Here is a 19,393-nt window from a genome sequence, read left to right as displayed (position 1 = left end):
CTCATCCGAATATCAGGCACCAGCACACTGAACCTTTTTATTGGGTACAGCTTTATGATGTTGTGCCATTATGTCTTCATCAGTATTGTGGCACATATGAGTAACTAATGTACCTACTGAATGGTAATAAGGCGTCTCGGACAAACAGAACCTTCCATAAGGTCTAATGTTGTGTCCTTATTCAATCCCAGAGGAGACTGAGTAGCCTGTATAAAGGTCTGTATTTGATGCTTTCCCATGCTCAGTATCTTGTTAAGAAATTGTGCTGAAACGTCTGAACTGTACTTAATACATTTTTTTGGGAGCATTAACACTTTTCTCATAAACTTGACTTTTCATGCTATCTGGCCTAAATATGATTGATCTGTTATAACAGATGAGGACGAGTGGCATAAATTGCACTTGTATATATGCATTTATGTATGTGATTGATGTGTATCTTATGGTACCTGTAGCACATTTAAAATGTTGTTTCTTGACTTGATCTGCTATTGTAGTTGTACTTTGTATGATGCATGAAAATGAAACCAAACCAAACTTGTTTGAGCTGCATTCACTCCATCCCTGTTCATCACTACACATGTGTGTGTGTGTGTGCGTGTGTGTGTGTGTGTGTGTGTGTGTGTGTGTGTGTGTGTGTGTGTGTTGTAGGCCAATAGTCACTCAGTTACACAACCGCTTTCAGTTTCCGAGCCCTGCCTGCCTGCCTGGTGGCTCCCCGCCCACCGCTGCTCTCTCTGCTGCCTGCTTGCTTGCCTGCCTACCCGACTGCCTGGCTGCTGGGCGGACTGGGGCAGATCCGAGCCGACCAGTTCCGCGTTCTCTCCTCACCCAGTGCACGGACCGGAGTGAACAGGAGAACCGGGCAGTGTCATGGTGGACATTCCTGCCCAGCCGCGGCATCCATAACTCCGGGGGCAGAGGGAAAGTGTGGACGGAGGTGAGGAATGTGTTATTATTTCTTATTATTTCTGCGCGGATGGCGAATTCATCAGTCGACGTCGGTCGCGATACGTTACAGCCAAACTTTGACGCTGCTGGCTGGACCTCCTCTCTCTTTCTCTCTCTCCACCCCTCCCTCCCTCCCCCTCTCGCTCTCTCTCTCTCTCTCTCCCCTGAAACGCAAAGTGCGTCGCCGTGCACACTCACATGCGGGATTACGGTATGTTCACGCAAACGGCGAATAACCCGCGTACAGTGCGCTTCCCGTTGGTGTCGTTAAAAGGCCGTGGAACGAAGCTTTGCAACTTTTACTGTCGATACGTGCTGCGTGCGCGCGTGTCTACGTGTGTGCTCGAGTGTGTAGATAGATGGGTAGAGCTGCGACACGCGCGTATGCTTGCGCGCGTTTGAACGTGTTGGCTATAATGTATCGGCGTATGTCACTGTAATGTGCGTGTGTCGTCCATTGATGTTGTTTTGACACAGGTGACGTAGACCGTGACGCGCCTCAACGATGAGATAAGCAGATCCGCTGCGTGTGAATAAATAGCACGCCTGTGCGCGCGCCACTGTGCCTCATTGACGGATACTGGGGGGGGTTTCAGAGCTGCGCATTTGAGATTTTTCTAGCAAAAAGCGACACACGCTAAAAAAGACGCAAGCGTCTGGAGTCGAATACACAACATGTCCTCTGTGTGTAGTTTGTTTCTTCAGTGAGTAAGCTGCCTGGAGCCAGCTCTGCATGTGTTCAACACTGTTTACACACCTGACGTAGACGTATGTGTGACGTCGTTTTGAAATGATGGAAGTATGAGAATATAGTAGACCCCAAATTAAAGTAGTTCTGGGAATATTACTGTTGGGACCTATTATGTTTGCAGCATACATCAGGTGGATTCAAAATGAGCTACAATTTACAACAAACTAATGCCACAAATGAACACCTACATCAACATTTGCTTTTATTAATTTGAGATGATTAGTCAAATTACAATAAATTGAACAAATAAAAAACAAATGTAACGTTTTATATCAAATCTGACAGTGAGTTATGACTATGACTTAGATATTGACAATGATAACTTTGGCTAAGTAAGTCAATTATGTAGCCATGCAGTTCTGTTGCCTCATCTCAATACACAGAGCTGTGCAAGAAATATCTGTTTGCCTGTTTTGACAGATTTAGATTTATTTAATTTTGATTCAATGGATTAAGGGACAGGTGAGGTTGTTTTTCTTGTGGTTGCTGGAATTTTAAAAATATTTCTTCACTTAAAAAAAAAAGGTTTGGCACATTTAGCTATCCCATAATTGTCGAACACTCTGAGTATTTAAAGTCTTGGTAGAGTTTAAGCAGTTACCAGAATTGAGTTTATCGGAAATATCTAAAGAAGGTGCAAAGTTTGGCACAATGTTTCAATTTCAAGTGCATATTTTCCAAACATATAAATTGACAATATAAAACAGACTCATTGCATATATAGTCAAAATACTACTTTGTATCCTAGACTAAGTAATTACGTAATTAGACGTACAATTTAAAAAGTATCTTGAACATGTGACTTAATTCACGTTAAGAAATTCTCTAGTACGGAGAATATGTTATCTCATTTTGAAATATAACAGTAACGTATAACATAAGACTTATTGACTTTATTGCTTGGTCTCTTCATGTTGTGCACATATCTGAAGAAAGTTGTCAAAGAAGCAGACAGCACACATGGGCAGGTATATTGTTTATGTCACCATAATGTTCTATGGTATTTAGAGCAGCTATTTGAGCCCTATACATACAGTATTCACGCAGGAGCTACAGTATCACAAACTTTATTTTGATAGTATTCCTACAGTAACGTATAGTTTGTCTGTGATAAGCAGTGGTGAGTTGTTCCTGCTTCATTGTGTTGACTTCTGGCACAATCATATGTTGTGGTATCCCCCTACCATTAATACAAAAAAGAGGTAAACCCACCAAAACTCATTTTGCATATTGGTTGCATTCATAGTAAAAATGGAGTAAGAAGAGCCAAACTGGTGTTGGATAAAGTCAATAAATACAACCTGCCTGCCAAACTGTTTATTCTGTAACTGTTATTATAATAATCTGCATGATGGTTAGTATTTGATATTACCAGGTAATGATAGACTGCTGTGTGTTTCGAAAGGAAATGAATGAGACCTGAGAACAGTGACTAATCCCACATCCAGAAACATTTACCGGCTTGCTTGCTTCATTTGCTGTAATAGCAGCGCTGACACCATACCATCTGAACGAAAGGCTTTGCACAGTAGAAAGGACATTTCTGAATGGAATTGCCGCCACGGCTATGAAGCTTAATATTATATATTAATATATTTGAAGTCGGGCAACCAAAATTCATTCAAATCCATCAAAATGGGGATGGAGTTGATCCAAGTTGGAGACTTTAGCTATTCATAGTAATGGTAATCCAGAGACGGATGCATGCAGGTCAGAACTGCAACAACCCTGTGAATGTTCATTTCATTGTTAGTTAATGATGAATACATTAATTACACAACAAAACAAGTAGGAGAGAACAAACCAAAAAGCAGGGGAAAGAATAAAGATGCACAAGCATTACAGTACAATGATGATTGTGTACAACCTACAGCTATATACTGTATAGATATAGAAAAATAGTCTGAAAAACCTGCAAGTTATAGTCTTAGAACCATAAACCACAGCATTAAAGGGTCATAATAATAGACCCTAACCCTAAATACTTAAACCTGCATTCATGTTTGACCGACATGTAACTTCCTGTGGTGAGCCAGGAGTTATTCCATCTTTTGAGGAGATAATCCTCATGACTCAGTTAGTCAGTAAGGTGTCTAGATTTAATCACTGCCCTTTAAACTGACTGTGAGCCAGCTCACTGACTGAGATTGTCATATGGAGCTCTTCTGGTTGTTGATAATATTCCTGGTGTTGAAGGCAGTATTACATGTCAGAGAGTCATTCCCAAAAATCAATGTAAAGATATAGTTATATTAAATTTTGTCTTTGTTATTCAGTTATAAGGGACTCTATAGACATTTCAAAATGTTCCCTTTGAATGTGTTTTATTGTGTCTTAAGTTGTGCATATCTCTGTAAATATCTTCATGAATATATCTTTCTATTCCAGTTTTTTTATCTGTACTCTGCACACAGCACACTTCCTTATGTTTGTTTCTTTTGTCTTTAGGTAATTTGAGTTTGAGGTTAAAAGGTTATCAGACAGTCCCATGTCACCATGTGCCACTAGAAGGACGTCAACAGCAGCAGCACCATAATGATGAATGAACTGACTGGGATGAGGCTGACTACGCAGAGGTCTTTGGCCTCACTGTCATCAGCTGACCTCTGACCCCTCATGGATTAAAAATGGCACTTTGGCTGAGACGGGGAGGGAAGCGCGACGTCTTACACTCCAGGAATTCTGGGACTTTAACAAACGTGGTTGTTTGAAACAGGATTGCACAGACTGGACAAACCTGGTGTCTCCTTTTTTATTTCAATGGGAGTAACATGTTTCAGTGAAGATGGAATAAGTTCTGTGTGGGAGATGTTGATAAAGAAACTGATCACAAAATAGAAATTGGGTCAAGGATGGAGCAGGATTTTACACAGTAGGCTCTCTCATTTCTCTCATAAATTGTGGATAACGAACATTTGTATGCACTAGCCTGGACTAACATTAGCCAGTGTTGGTGAAGATACCAAACTTTGACACCCAATATTCGCCTGTAACTGTACTCTTTTCCATTCCTTATTGTTGTGAATGGACGTCTGACTCTCCGAAAGCTTCCCTTCAGCTTTAAACTGTAACTCTGACTCCTGGTTAGTATCTCGCTGTAGCTTTGCTAAAAAAAGACTCCAAACATGGCTGCCACAGGAAGGAAGCACTTGGTGAGGGACTTTAACCATTTCATCACCTGCTACCTGTGTCGAGGTTACCTGATAAAACCGACCACGGTCACCGAGTGCCTGCACACCTGTGAGTGAAACAACAGACACGTTTTCTTTGTGACACTACACATTTCAATAAGTGGAAATCAATGGCAGAAGATCAAGACAGTTTGACATCATGTGGTTTGTTTGGAATTGTCCCACAGTGCATTGTGTGAACACATTATTAGCTTGTTACCTAGCAAGCTAACCCACCTGCAAGCAAGCTTGTGAGTGAGCAAACTATCTATAAGTTAGCTAACCTGCTAATGAGTGAGATATTAAGCTAACTAGCATGTGGTTGTCAAGTGCTAAACGCAGGTTTCTTTCTTTTATTTCTTTGGAATCCTTAAACAAGATGACGTCAAACTTTCTTGACAAAGAGTAGCCATTAGAAATACCAATTTAACCTCAATAAATTATGTTTATGTTGTTTCTTCTGCAGTCTGTAAGGGCTGTATAGTGCAGCACTTTGAGGACAGTAATGACTGTCCTAAATGTGGCATTCAGGTCCATGAGACCAACCCTCTGGAGATGCTCAGGTAAGATGTCATTTTTTCTTACCTCTCTTATTTGAATGAGCTTATTTCCTCTTTTTTTGATTGGTAGTTTCTCACCCTTCACTTTCTTTATCCTTCTTTAATGCTCTTTCTCTTCATCTTAAAAAGAGATTCTGTGGCTTTTAAAAATGGGGTTTTCAACACTTATAGTACAAATTTAATTCCATTCATCTCCATTTGATTAGTGGCCCCCCTGGTCCACCTGCTATGTTCTGGTCTTTCTACTTTTTGATCATCTCATCCTTCCCTTATTACCTTATCTCAGTCTTCTTATCCTTCTGTTTGTCTCTTTATCTTATTTGCTTCCTATTCTTTATTCGTGTTTCATTCTGATTTGTCACCTGCTTTGTCTTATACCACAACTACTCATCTGTTGCACCAACTCATTCTCCTCTCTATTATATCTTCCTTTTTTCTCTAATCTTGTATTCCTTCTTGACTTCTTCTCTTTGCTTTCCGCCCACCTGATCCTTCTCTCCTCTACCTCCGCTACTGCTCCCCCTCTTAAAATCCTGTCACTTTAAATCATCACGCAACTTCCTCTTCACCTCCTCGTCATCATGTTCTCCCTCCACCTCCTTCTCAAACTCTTCTCTCTCCATATTCTCAGGTTGGACAACACCCTGGAGGAGATCATTTTCAAGCTGGTGCCTGGACTCAGAGAACGTGAGCTTGCCAGATGGTTTCATCAATCTGTCTTCTCAGTTTGCAGTCCATGTTTAATGATATGACTATTCATGGGGGGGGAGGACATCTTTTTTTTGTAAACAACAGCACTTTGAACACCGTTTTTTATAAAGGCACATATTATTATATACTGTACTTACATACTGTGCTAAGCAACATCCGGATTAACATTACAGTAACCCACATGAACACATGCCTGTTCTCATTTTAGAAGCTAGTAATTAATCAGACCCAATGGCCTCAAATGGTACTGGGTTCAAACCTGCATGGCCGAAAAGCATGTTGAAGTGCTTTTGAGCAAAACGGAATCCCTACAAGCTCCTGGGCACTGCTCTGCAGCTTTGATCCAAGAAGCCAAGTCAAAATGTCGAACTAAATCTGTGATGGTGCTGTAATTTTATGACTCCATAACTTCGCCTCCGGTGACGGAGCGCTCTGGCAGCCAATTGATGGAACAAACGTATTGTATTTTAGTGGCGCTCGTGTTGCTCGGCCAAGTGGTGTAAAAATCGGTATCGTATGAATTCTGTTTCATGCTTTTTGAAGAGTAGACTGTTGGTTTTTTTCTGTACCTGACACATGTCATGTCCATGCAGAGGATTTCTTTGCACTATTCATTAAAATCAAGCTAGCCCGCGGCTAGCTTTACCTCATTTGGCATTAATACAATTTCTCTTTTCATTGTTCATTAGAGGCTAGAACATACTTCATACAGAGTGTGAAATAAAAGTAATTGAATTCACAGAAATGCCACAGGAGACAGAAACAACAACAAAACTGATTGTCTAGGTTGCACTATAGTTCTAAATGTTTCTGTTATAAAAAAGATATTAGGCATACGCTTCCGGCTACCGTGACAGTGCTTTATGATTTGTATTTCCAAATGAGTGAAGGTAGCTCATATAAGACAACAAATTCCACTGTAGATGAATCAGTTATGGCAAGGCAGCCCATTGTCTGGACAGAATGCATACTGTAGGCTATTTTACAAGCTTGCATTAGTCTTTATAATGGGGTCTCTCACTGTAATTTAGAACTGTATGCAAAGGAGCTTGTATGCATTGATAGTTAGGATGAACCTTCCCAAATTCTTCCATTACACCCCGAAGAACTTGAATTGAACGCTAAGCTCAATCAAGAACAATTGATTTCTTCAAACACAAATACTTTAAACACATGGTCTCTATCTGGACAGGATCTCAATCAGTGCACTAGCTTATGCATTATCAGAATCACCTGTCCTTCTTTATAGAAATACTGTCTGTCCGAATTCTCCATGCTGCTTTTTAACACTGTCTTTTTACCTGTTGTTCTGTGTTATCTGTTTATGTGAACCAGAAGAGGAACAGCAGGAAGTGGAATTCTGGAAGAAGAACCAACCCAGAGAAAATGGCCAAGGTAAGCTGTCTGTCACATTTAAACTGAATATAATTGAACCGTATGATTTTAATAGATTAATATACAGTTGCTATTTTTCTGGCTGTTAGTACCAGGAGAAACCCTGGGATGAGTAGCAATGTCAGATATTGTGTATGTAAATCATGTTACAGTTTTTTGTCTTCTTCCTCTCATTGATAGAGTAGGCAGAAGTAAAATAAATAGATGAGGGAAGTTTTGATTTATCAAAATGTGGGACATCAGGGAATTTCCTGCTCATATGCATCATACACCCCCCACACGCGTTGTAGAGGGCAAATATTGTCATTTATCAACTTTTAATCATATCATTATGATGACATTTTGATACTCAATTTTTCCTATTCAAAGAAAGATTTGAGTGGCTCACATCTCACTTATTAGCACTCTAACATTTGTGTGTGTGTGTGTGTGTGTGTGTGTGTGTGTGTGTGTGTGTGTGTGCTTGTCTCATACCATAGCAGAAACTGTGAGGTGTCAGCGGATTGGACTGCCTGATGTTGGAGACAATTATGGTGGCGGTGGAGGTGGTGATGATGATGACGATGGCGGCGATGAAGATTACCACAGGAGTGACCCTCAGATAGCCATCTGTCTGGACTGCCTACGCAACACGGGACAGTCGGAGGAGAGCACTGTCACGGTGTGTGTGTGTGTGTGTGTGTGTGTGTGTGTGTTTTATTGATTATATGTGCAACTTTTTCATCGAGAAGTGTTTTGATAATCAATAAGCCTTAAAAACAGCTTGGTTTGTAAATGCCTCCAAGCTTCTTAGACAGTTAGTAACTAATCTCTTGTAAAGGTTTGAATGTGTTTTGGGGACTTTAGTTACCTCTCTCATTAGACTGGAGTGTAATGGAATTTGTCTCTCGTCCGTTTAGGATTTGATGAAGAGGTTCATCCGCTGCTCCAGTAGAGTCACAGTGGGAACAATTAAGAAGTTTCTCAGTCTTAAACTGAAGCTGCCTAGCTCTTATGAGGTAAGGAACAGATTCATTGAACATTTAAATTAAGGTCCGCACACTGCAGCTCCCTTAACAGTTATGTTATGTTATACGATGCAGACATTTTATTTTTCAAACACTATGACTTTATGATTGAACTGGTCTCATTTAGCCTAAAGTTTATTGCCAATTATTTTCAATCATGGCTAACTGGCTAGGTGACTTGACCACCAGCAACATTACCTAAACTGTGTGTTTATAGCAAAGTAAAGAACATTTATCTGAGCAAATATTGTCAAATGCTTTATTATTAGCCAGTGCAATGGTTTTGATAGCTACAGACTCAAAAACCCCAAAAGTGATCAAGCTGCCACATAGAACTATGAAACAGCCAATCCAATAAGTATACGTGTCAATTAAAAGATAACACAAAAATACAATGAAAGTAAAATAACCAACAAATGTCCCACTTTAAGAAAATAAACAAAACATCCAAAGAATGAAACTTGAACCACTCTTAAAGAAATCAGTCAGCTTGGATTCAAAACTGACGGCTTCCACGTTTGCTTTAGACTGAGCTTGTACTGAATCTCAAACAGTCTTTCACACATTCAGTGCAGCCTCCCACGCATTACCGCAGTCAACTTCCCCTCTTCTTTCATTTTGTGCATCAGGGTTACGATTTTTTTTAAACTTTCATTTCCTTTGTCAATTTACATGTCATATCACCCTTTGAGGTTTTGGCACCGCATTGTCATTTTGATCCTTTTATTAAACTAAATTGATTCTTTAATCTTTTTCTTTAATTTTGTTTTCTAAAAATAATTAAATGTAACTTATTTCTAATCTTTTTTTTTTTTTTCTTGTGCTGTGTCCAGCTGGATGTGCTGTGTAACGGAGAGATCATGGGAAGAGATCACACTCTGGAGTTCATCTACATGACCCGATGGAGGCTGCATGGAGAGAATGTAAGGCTGTCACCCTCACTTCCTGTTTGTGTGTGCGTGTTTGCATGCTCATGTGTAGATGCACTGGAGCAGGAAAGTACTGGTTAAATGACTTCTCTTTTCTAAATCATTTTTGCAGGAAGAACGTTTTTATTCAAATAATCTGTCATTACTGTCATCACTCCGACTGAATTCTGACTCCAAGCTAAAGAAAGGAGACTTTTCTTAACATTGTTTTGTTGGTGTTGTTTTGTTCTAAGTAAGAAACCAATCACATTTTAAAGATGTCGCTAAAACTCTCCTTCAAGATTCTTGAAAGAAAGTTATGCTTCCTTTAATGATCAATGTCTTAGACATGTACACTGAATATTCCTTTCACTTATTCAAAGCCTTGATTCTGTCCTTCTGACTACACACTATATACTCAAGTGCCACAGGCTTCCATTCTGTTTGCTTTCTTCACCACTCTGAACACTGTCAACTCAGAGGGTCAAATTGAATACTGAAGTAAATTCTAGTTGACTGCACTTTGGTTTGACTCCCACATTACCTTAAGTTAAAATCAGTATGCGCTTTCTATTCAATCCAGTGGTACACAATATCCATCATCATAAAGGCTTCTTTGAATATCATCAGGAATTAATGACCTTTCCTGATTATAGACGTTAATATTGATAGATTGACTAGATATGAACAGATTCATAGTAGTAAGAGTCAAGGAAATGCTTTGCGGATGAGGACTCCTGAGTGCTGGAGATGGAGTCACACACTTGGATGTATGGTAGTGTTCTTCAGGGAATGAAAGTTGAACAACATACACAGACAGACACAAAAAACACATGCTTGCACTAACACTTGTGTGAACCTTAACGTTCACCATCAAAACAGACAAATTCTTGCTCAAGAAACGTCTTCTGTCTAAAATGTTAATTGGTCCTCACAAAGATAGAAGCACTAGAACACACACACACACACACACCTACACAGCACCAGGAGGAGTTGTCCTGTTCTCACACTTTTGGGTCCGCTCTGGTTCAGAAAAACGCCTGATGGTTTTATATAGAATGGCAGATGCCGTGGAGAAATCACATTCACTCGAGGTGAAGGCTCTGAATTTGAATGTATTTGAAGCACTGAATTTGAATATGTGAAGATGGCTTGTTCAAAGTGAAACAGATTGTGAAGGTTTTTCATCATCGAGCTTCTTTGTAAGCACAATCTTTCCTTAGCAGTGTTTCCTCCGCCCCCACTTTGCCCACAACAACAGACAGAAATCAGCCCGTCAGAATTATTTATGTCCCTCCTGGTGAGTCAGAAGGATAAACACCAAGAACTCCTGTCCGGTTAAGGATGAGGTAAGGAGAGGAGTGACGGAGAGGGTGAGAGAGACAGATTCGAAGCATGAAAGTCAGGAATGGAGACAGAAGAGGGAGAGAAAGAAGACCCGAGTCATTCATCAGTCTCATCCTACTGACAACTACGCAGCTTGACTTGATTTTCTCCCTCTGACACTGAGACACACAGAGGCCGGTCAGGATGGCTGCACTCACATGGGAACGAGGAAAATTCATCTTTTACCACTCAGCGTCTCGGGATGTCATTTAGCCAGAACAGGACACTACCTTCTGATTGCCTTGATGGTGATGAGAAGAAAAAAAACATGCACACTCGCTCAAAATGTATCTGGGAAGTACTGTTGTCTGTGCTGACTGGGTAATGAACACATCCTGATGCCTGTTATTGCTGACTGGCAGTTAATTATATCGTTGAGCAGTTTGTTTTCTGTTTAAATGAACTGTCATGTGTTCCAGAAATATTAGATTAGATAACTAAATTGTCACTAATTTAAATTGCATCAGCAAGACGTTCTACCATTGAATACTTTGTCCTGGCAACCCTAAAGCAAATCTGTTTTGGGTCAAATGTAATTGCTATCTGGTCTAAAGGTCTTCCCCCTAGGACTCAAGACCGGACCCGAGAGCTGACATAACGAGTGGAACAGCAAAGTTTGACTTCACAGTATAAAATTAGCCTTTTCATCCGGTGGTCTTCTGCATCCATGGTCCCATATGAGCTTTATCGTTTCCTTTAACCCCGCCTCGGTCTAGCCTCGTTCTCAGGCTCATTCACATGAATAGAGGAAAGAATCCAATGATACACATCAGAGCTATTCACGTGTTCATACTGGGAATCCAGAAGTACGAACACTTCCACAAATAAAGGCATCAACCAATCACGTTGTGCGAAGAGGGTTGAGTTCTTTTTGAAACAACATCACGGAGGTGCCGTAGTCCAAACCAAGTTGGTGTTTGTTATTACTCCTTTAAAACTTTTGACCTTGACAAAAGGCAGCACAGACCATATTCCACTCCTGTTCTTAACTTTCACAACAAAAGCCCTCGATATGTAATATTCACAGGCGAGAATTAAAATTTTCGTGTGTCTAAACAACATACTAAATGCCTAAATGTTAGATGGCCGTGTTGGATAGACAGAGCCGTCCCAGATAGTCCCTCTCTGTGTACTCTGTTCAGATGAAGGTCAAACCCCTCTCAGGTCAGATTAGAAAGAGCACACTCATTGTTTTCAACCTCAAACGGTATTTCTGAGATCAGACACAGTCACTTATTGCAGCTGTGGCAGTCGTTCCATCCCTCCTTATTGAGAAGCAGTGGACTCACCTCGTTAGCACAAATCAGTTTCAGGTGTTGGCACCGTTTGTTCAGAAGCAGGAAGGTTTTCTGTCTGGATGATGGATGATGGAGCATAACTTACAAATGAAACACAAAACTCTTTCTTAAACACCTTCAAGCAAATGGTCCCGCCAGAGAATGCTGAACCTCTTCACCACCTCAAACACAGCACACTCTCAAGATGTGGAGTTTAAAATACGGCTTCTTTTTATCGGAAAAAATCCCACTGAGACATAAAACCACATATGTGTTTAATTTCAAGAGGACATCATTTGTTAAAGTACAGTTTAGTTGCCACTAAAACAATTCTTCTCATATCAGATATCCTAATCGGAAATCTAAATCTATGAATTGTTTTTTACAGATTATCATGCTTTTTCTCTACTAAAAGTATTCCAACTTAAACAACAAAATACCTGTATTTTTCCTTGGGACAAGAGTTATAATTCACATGCATATTAGAGGTCTTTGTCATTAAAACTTAATTTGATGTTTTGTATCTTGAGGCATTTGAAATGAAATGACTGATACCGTTGTTTTTGTTTTGTTTTCCTACAGACACTTTGTAGAATCACTTTATTATCTCAACAATAAAAAGATCAACACTTGTGGCCAGGGTGGCCAGCATTTCATTGAATCAAAATGTAATGTCTGATTCACATATTTATTTTAAATTATTTCAAATCCTTTATTGAATCAATCTATTTGTTGCCGTAAAAAGCAGTTATCAATATGCAGTAATGTGTGCAGAAAGTTGGATGAGCATTCGTCCCAGTCCTGAAATGGGTATCGGGCTTTGTCGTCATAAATCTACTCAGCCCTCTGACAAGTGGCATCATTCCCTAACCGTTGAGTAATGTACCTTTAAGCAGCCTTACATTCCTACACTCACCCAAGCAAAGATACTTTGCCCTTAAACCTACATCGTATCTACTCGGGTTAAACCATCTCGACAGGCAACCCCACTGGAATGAGAACCTTCTCATGAATCATGTCCCTCGTCCTTGATAAATAATATCAGTTTTACATCAACAAGGTGAATCACTGCTTTATCTGACAGCAGGTCCACGTTGAAGCTACAGAAGTGTGTACTCTTCAGAACTCTAAAGGATGATTCCTAATGATGTTGTTGACCCCCTTTTTTGTAGCATTGACCCTGACACTTTGTTTTATGACAGAAGAGTACAAAGACTGAGATGTTGTGAATAGTCAGGGTCCCCGGTGGAAGAACCTTTTACATTTTGTACATTTAATGAGCTTAAGTGTGACTCCAGAGGGGACAAATTAAAGTAGAATATATTTGCATTACGTCTAATCACCACATATTCCTGTAGGAAATAGACGATGGAAAAGTACGTTAATTGTGTAATATTTGACAGCAGATCTAGTTTTCAGTATTTTCACCGAACTGGAGATTTGATGGTGCTGCAGGTTGGAAGGTTCTACAGTCGTCAATTTGACACTACAACAAAATCCCTTAAAAGTAGCTGACAGCTGAAGAGAAAATCTGTTACCGCCGTATAATTCAAGTGTTTGGAGAGCAAAATGCTGAGTGAAAGAGTGTCAGAGATGCAGATACAAAGGCACAGCGAGAGTCTGCTTAGGTTGAATTCAGTGTTGTTCTTTATTTCCGAGGCATGATGCAGCAAAATGCAGAAAGCCAGAGGAGATGACAGCAGCTGTACTCTGCTGCACCAGCAGCCTCGATCAGCCTGAAATAGTAGACAGGCTCCAGAAACAGGAGACCAAGTCTTCACTTTGCAGCTGCTTTCACAAACATCCACTTTTTGAATTTTTTATGAAAAGGGTAGCTCACATCTTTTTGACTCTTTCAAATGTGCTTTGCAACCAAAGGAGGCACGATGTACAAGTTGTCCTCATTGACATTTCTATTAGTTATCCAGAATGATGGATGAATTACTGAAAGAGCCACAGGGACCTGCAGGGTCAAGGCTCATCTATGTATCAAGAGAGTTAACTTTTGAAAAACCAAAGGTACAATCTATACTTTCACCATGAGAAAGCTACATGACAGATATTGACATGAATATCAAGAAGTGTTTGTTTGGCCTGCTGTACTCTGTATTTGACGTTGTGCAATACAGGCTCCCAGACGCCGCTGCAAGAATTCACATGTTGCAACCGTGATCAAAGTTGCAGAGATTGCTATTTGTTGACATGTTTGCACTCATTACACTTATTACATTGTGGTAGGGCAGTGTTGTTACGTGACTCTGTGTCTTTGTGCTGGTAAGAAGTTTTAAAAAAGGAAACATTTGACAAACTTGGACAGCCAATGAGGGATCTGGTAAATCCTACCAGTACTCCAATATGTTCATCGCTGTTTGTCATAACTTCTCTCTCCCCGTCACCTGACTGTCTCCTAAGTTTTTAACAATCCAAAACACAAAGACATGTTTTCTATCCAAGAGGAACATACAGTCAATCATAACGCAACAAATTTCAAAATATTAACAGTTGATGGCATTGCAAAGTAGGAAGTCTGTTATTGTGTTCGTGTTCTACCCCTCCCCCTTTGGGAGGGGGTATTTTCTTCTAACCAATCAATGGCAAGAGACGTATCCGTCTGACTAACATCATTTGGAACAGTTTATAGTTTTCATGTTGATGAAATGTGTCAATTAAAATGTGTTTTGTCCTTTAAGCTGAATAATAATAACCTGGACAGCTGCATTGATCTCATCCAAGCTGGTCACAGTCTGTCACTGAGCACAACACCAGACCCATTTAAATCACTTCAGAAATCTGAGACTGTTTATTGTTATGAAAGCACTAACGTACAAACACATGGTTAGACTGTTCCATTTTTCAATGCACCAAATATACACGCATAGGCTTTCTATTTTTGTCTGGAATCAAAAGCTAAACCTAAATACTTTGTGATAAGCAGGCTTGCTTCTGGATTCAGATTTGGGAGAAAGAAATGCTCCATTAAAGCTAATAGAAAGAGTGGCTTGTTACACAGCCCTCTGTATTCCACAGATATCGAATGATAAACTTTTCAATTGAGCTTAAGCAGAGCGAGCAGCAGCCTTTATTACTTCTTTTTTTCATATATGGCTCTTCTGAATCAGACACTTGGCTTCTATCCTCGCAGAGCAGAGCAGAGCCAGGTCGATCCTGGGCACTTTAATGGAAACGGGTTCACACTCTTCTTTGGCTCTGAATTCATGAAAACCTGCAGTTTGACGTCAGATGGAATAGGAGTCGCCCGGTCTGTCTTTCGCTCTGTCAGTCTGAGTTCTTATGGCTGCAAATCTAACTACTGGAGATTTGTGAGAGTGTGTGTGTGTCTGTGTTTCAGCATGTCATGTGGAATTGGGTTGAAAATACAGGTTGTTGATGTAACAACTGTTCTTGCACCTTTTTAAAAAAAATTCCAAAAGCCTGTTTAATAAACGATAACCTGCGCACAGAATGTTCTAGCTTTAGTGATTCAGTATCTAATTACTGGCCTCAGTGTTCCAGCAGCCGTGTGGTGAACGTTTACGGTTTGAAGACCAAAAAAGACAGATTGTCTCCTCTGAAACACGTTTTTCTGTCTCTCCCTCAGACATATCCCATGGTTCTTGAGTACCGCCCACGAATCGACTTTGGCTGAACCACAGCTGCAAGAAGAGGACCACACACACACACACCACAGACATACACACACAGACATATGCAGACGTACATAACAAGTGTAGAAAACATGAGGAGCACCTACATTTGCACATGGACAAACACAATTACAAACATGCCCACAATGTGCAGAGAAAGAGAGATTTAAATGTACAGGTATTTTTGTACAGCCAATGATGAAGTGCATACGTTGTCATGGTAAAGAGGTTTTATGCTACATAGAATAATATATGCTATTATATATGATATTTTTAAATGTTTGTCCCTGTGCCTAAAAACCTGTTGAGATCAAATGAAGTTTGACCATATCTTCACTTTGCCTGTCTAACTCTGTAGATTAAATGTTGATTTTCTACTGTTTGATGGTTGTTCTTATGTCTGCCTCTGCAGTTGGATTTTGTCGCGGTCACTCTCACTATCTGAAGGTGTGGCTAATAGAACTAACAGTCAGCCTAAAACTTGTACGGTTTATCTGAGTCTGAGACATCATATCTATCCGAGATCTTCGCTGAGAGACCCCCTCCAAAGAAAATCAAGTTTTTAACCTTGTTGATATGTCCATATGGTGTTTTTTTATATACACATTATGAGGACAATAAGCAGTCAACCCCATGGCTGTGCATTTCTGCCCTGCAGTGTACCAATAAGTCAGACAGTCATAGACCTAAGAAACCAATCCAGTCAACTTGCGGCTGGGGCTTTCTCTATCATAGCGTATGCTAGTATGAAATGAGGGTCAGAGGGGAAGCCAGGTGTAGGAATAGGTATTTTGTAATACCTGTTCCGTATATCATTTCAAAACAATGGCAGATGTGAGCACACTGGAACGTCATAGCAGATAGTGTATGTTTCACAACCACCACTGCCAATTAAAAGCTAAAAACGGACAATAACGAATAAAAGATGCTAACTACACTTACCTTTCTAATATGTCGGCTAGTCTCTGAGTCAAACATGTAAGGCTACATCTCTACGATGTTTCCTCTAGCAGAGAAAATATTCAAGAGGCCAAAACATGTCGCTCCAAGTCTTTTCCTCTGAGTATTTTCAGAGTTTTTTTTGTACTTTTAAAGTGTACTTTTAAATCCCTTAATCAAAGCAGGGTTTTCCATGATTGAAAACATGTCTGGCTGAAGGCTTTAAGAAGAAGTAAGTACAAATGAAATGTGTACTTATAGTTTTACTCAATTTTCACCCTCTTGACAGATGATGTAACACTTGTCATGGACTGCACAATACATGAACTTATTCATTAAGTTACAAACAGCATCTCTTTCCATTGAAAAGGCCAAAATCATTCCCATCCCTATTTTCAGCCGTCACTGCTCTCACTGCTCATTTTGTTTTTTGGTGACTCAAAGCTGAGGGAGTCATGAGGGCAATGACAGGGAAACTGAGTGCTGCTCTGCCACTTGCAGAGCGGTGACTGACAATGATTATCAGCAATTACATGCAACCATTTATCGATTAAGGTCATTTTTTTTAAAGGGACAGTAAAATATTAGTTTTTACCGTGGAATAAATGCACACACACATACAACATGTTTTAAGTGGGCAGGGTTAGACAGAGAGTATATCACTAAACCATGTCACAATGTGAAAAATGTTGGTGTCTGAATTTCCAAATGAAGAGAATAGCAGGAAGGAATCTAAGTGCACGCACACACATACGCACACACAAATACACTTCAAGACGACCTATACACTACAGTAGATCATAGCATCTGTACTGACACTTACAATTGTGGGAATGCAGACTCACACGCATGCATACTGTACACACCTTCACAGGCTCATGTCTACGCTTTCCTCAAACACACACACACTTGTCCTTCCAGCTGTTGGTCTTGCCCTTGCAGTTGGTTTTTCATGTCAGTTATGTCGGCCACAGGTCCCCGTGGTTCTTAACAGGACTCGGTGACCCTCAACATTGTAAAACCCACTGGGGCTATGTGAAAGGTGAATGGAAGGCAAAAGTAGACAAATCTTGATCGATATAAGAAGTTACCAGCTCACCTTCTGAAACACTTAAGCCACACTGACCCACCAGTGGGTTTCCATTGCACACTACACGAGAATGACTCAAACAATGAAATGCAACAAATTACTGGGTCTCACGTCAAAAGTCAAAACAGAATTTGTGGTTCAAATTATGAGTACGGAATGACTCAAACTGCTTTGAATTTCCTTTAACTTCTGTCTGCTTTGTGTAAATCAAGTTCTACATTTCCCAGAATGCAATTCATCAACCTTCTGCAGGGGTCTGAACTTCTCTCTCTCTGCTGTGTGTAATGAGCTTTATCAATACTGAAAGTAACAACAACAAAGCAATAGTGTTTCCATCTGTGAAGAAGTGAAAGAGAGAGTTCCTGTCTCTGTACTCAGAACACAACCTGCCCCTCTGGTTCAGTGAAGCTGCTGTCTGAAGGCAGATGAGTTCCACTTCTTCTTTGATTCATTACGGGTGCTCAAACTTAAATCAAACAAAGGATTGGGTGAAAAACTGAAACGGACTCTTTGTATTGATGACGTGGCAACAACAACAACAGGGTCTGTCACCATTTCCTAACAAAGCACAGACAAACCAGACTAAAAAAAGGGCAACGAATTAAAAGATAAATGGAAGCACACGCGATTACTCAGTCATAAGCCAAACTGTAGTTCAACATCAACACAACACAAATAACACATCCATGAATAAATGCATTGATTAACTTAACTCAAGGGTGGTTCACAAGCTTTTTCCAGAGCTTTTAACCAGATCTCATGGTCTGACTCAATCAACTAATGAAGATTGTGAAAACTAGTAAGTAGACCCTGAGTTAAGATATATCTAATTTCACATCATCCATATTCTATCTGTTTTAAATTACATACAACAATACTTTTTATTTGTTTGTGTTGCTATAATAGAATCATGTATAAATGTTGAAGTAGCAGGTTAAAGCATTACTCTACAGTGGTAAATTCAAGCCATTCATTCAATATAATTAAATTATCAGAGCACAAAAAAGCAACCATAGAAAAGGACGCCACAGTAGTTATTTTCTTTCATACAATTAGGAGGCGACAGAAGATAATGCAAATTTCTTCAATCAAGACCAATCTATTATTTCTAAATTAAAAAAACAATATGTGAACAACAGTCATCTCTGAACAACAACAACCTCATCGATCCGTTCTGATAAAGTAATACTTCAGACTGACTTCAGTCCAGTTTCTTAAAGACATCCTTTCTCACATCACACTGGAGGCTGAAGCGGAGTCCTTCAGCTCTGGACTCCTGCCAGTCTGTCGGACAGAGAGAAACAATGCAGTGGTATCAGTGGCATTGAAGGCAAGCAGCAACTGGCATGAGGTACGACTTTGTTTCATCCCTGCAGCTCAGGTGGACCGACAACAGCAGCAGTCACCGCTGAGCTTCAACCTTGGATCCAGCCATGTCCTTCGTTTATGAATATATTATCCTCAGTTGTGATTCTACTGTAGGTGTAAAGCTGAATAACATATTTCTCAGTGAGATTTAAAGTTCATTCTTGACCTTGGATACACTCCTTAGTATAATCTGTAAGAGAGTTTTGACAAAGATGAAAATGTGCACACAGAATCAT

General features: G+C 40.0%; 1 protein-coding gene across 4 annotated transcripts; it reads left to right on the top strand.

Moving 5' to 3' along the window:
* Positions 1 to 663: 663 nt before the first annotated feature.
* Positions 664 to 16,142, top strand: pcgf5b (polycomb group ring finger 5b). Of its 4 annotated transcripts, none has more exons than XM_031879812.1 (9): positions 664 to 940; positions 4,151 to 4,942; positions 5,339 to 5,435; positions 6,064 to 6,119; positions 7,479 to 7,538; positions 8,021 to 8,199; positions 8,438 to 8,536; positions 9,379 to 9,468; positions 15,715 to 16,142. In XM_031879812.1, the coding sequence occupies exons 2-9, from the start codon at positions 4,828 to 4,830 to the stop codon at positions 15,760 to 15,762; spliced, it is 744 nt and encodes a 247-aa protein (XP_031735672.1). In that variant the 5' UTR covers positions 664 to 940; positions 4,151 to 4,827; the 3' UTR covers positions 15,763 to 16,142. The 4 variants fall into 4 exon arrangements, with proteins under 4 accessions (XP_031735672.1, XP_031735645.1, XP_031735664.1 ...); XM_031879785.1 differs by having other exon boundaries at positions 666 to 940; positions 8,018 to 8,199; XM_031879804.1 differs by lacking the exon at positions 664 to 940 and adding an exon at positions 1,141 to 1,162 and having other exon boundaries at positions 8,018 to 8,199.
* The last annotated feature ends 3,251 nt before the right edge of the window (positions 16,143 to 19,393 follow it).

The sequence above is a fragment of the Anarrhichthys ocellatus genome, unplaced genomic scaffold (genome assembly GCF_004355925.1).
Source record: "Anarrhichthys ocellatus isolate YVR2014 unplaced genomic scaffold, GSC_Weel_1.0 scaffold3, whole genome shotgun sequence".
Taxonomy (NCBI): Eukaryota; Metazoa; Chordata; class Actinopteri; order Perciformes; family Anarhichadidae; genus Anarrhichthys; species Anarrhichthys ocellatus.
Note: the sequence above shows the minus strand (reverse complement) of the source record. Positions and strands in the feature narration are given on the sequence as shown.

Excerpts from the sequence above, each read along its gene's own strand:
- pcgf5b (XM_031879785.1), top strand. The coding sequence starts at position 4,828 with ATGGCTGCCACAGGAAGGAAGCACTTGGTGAGGGACTTTAACCATTTC. Across the intron at positions 6,120-7,478 it reads GGTGCCTGGACTCAGAGAAC|AAGAGGAACAGCAGGAAGTG; the intron begins GTGAGCTTGCCA and ends TATGTGAACCAG. Across the intron at positions 8,200-8,437 it reads CGGAGGAGAGCACTGTCACG|GATTTGATGAAGAGGTTCAT; the intron begins GTGTGTGTGTGT and ends TCGTCCGTTTAG.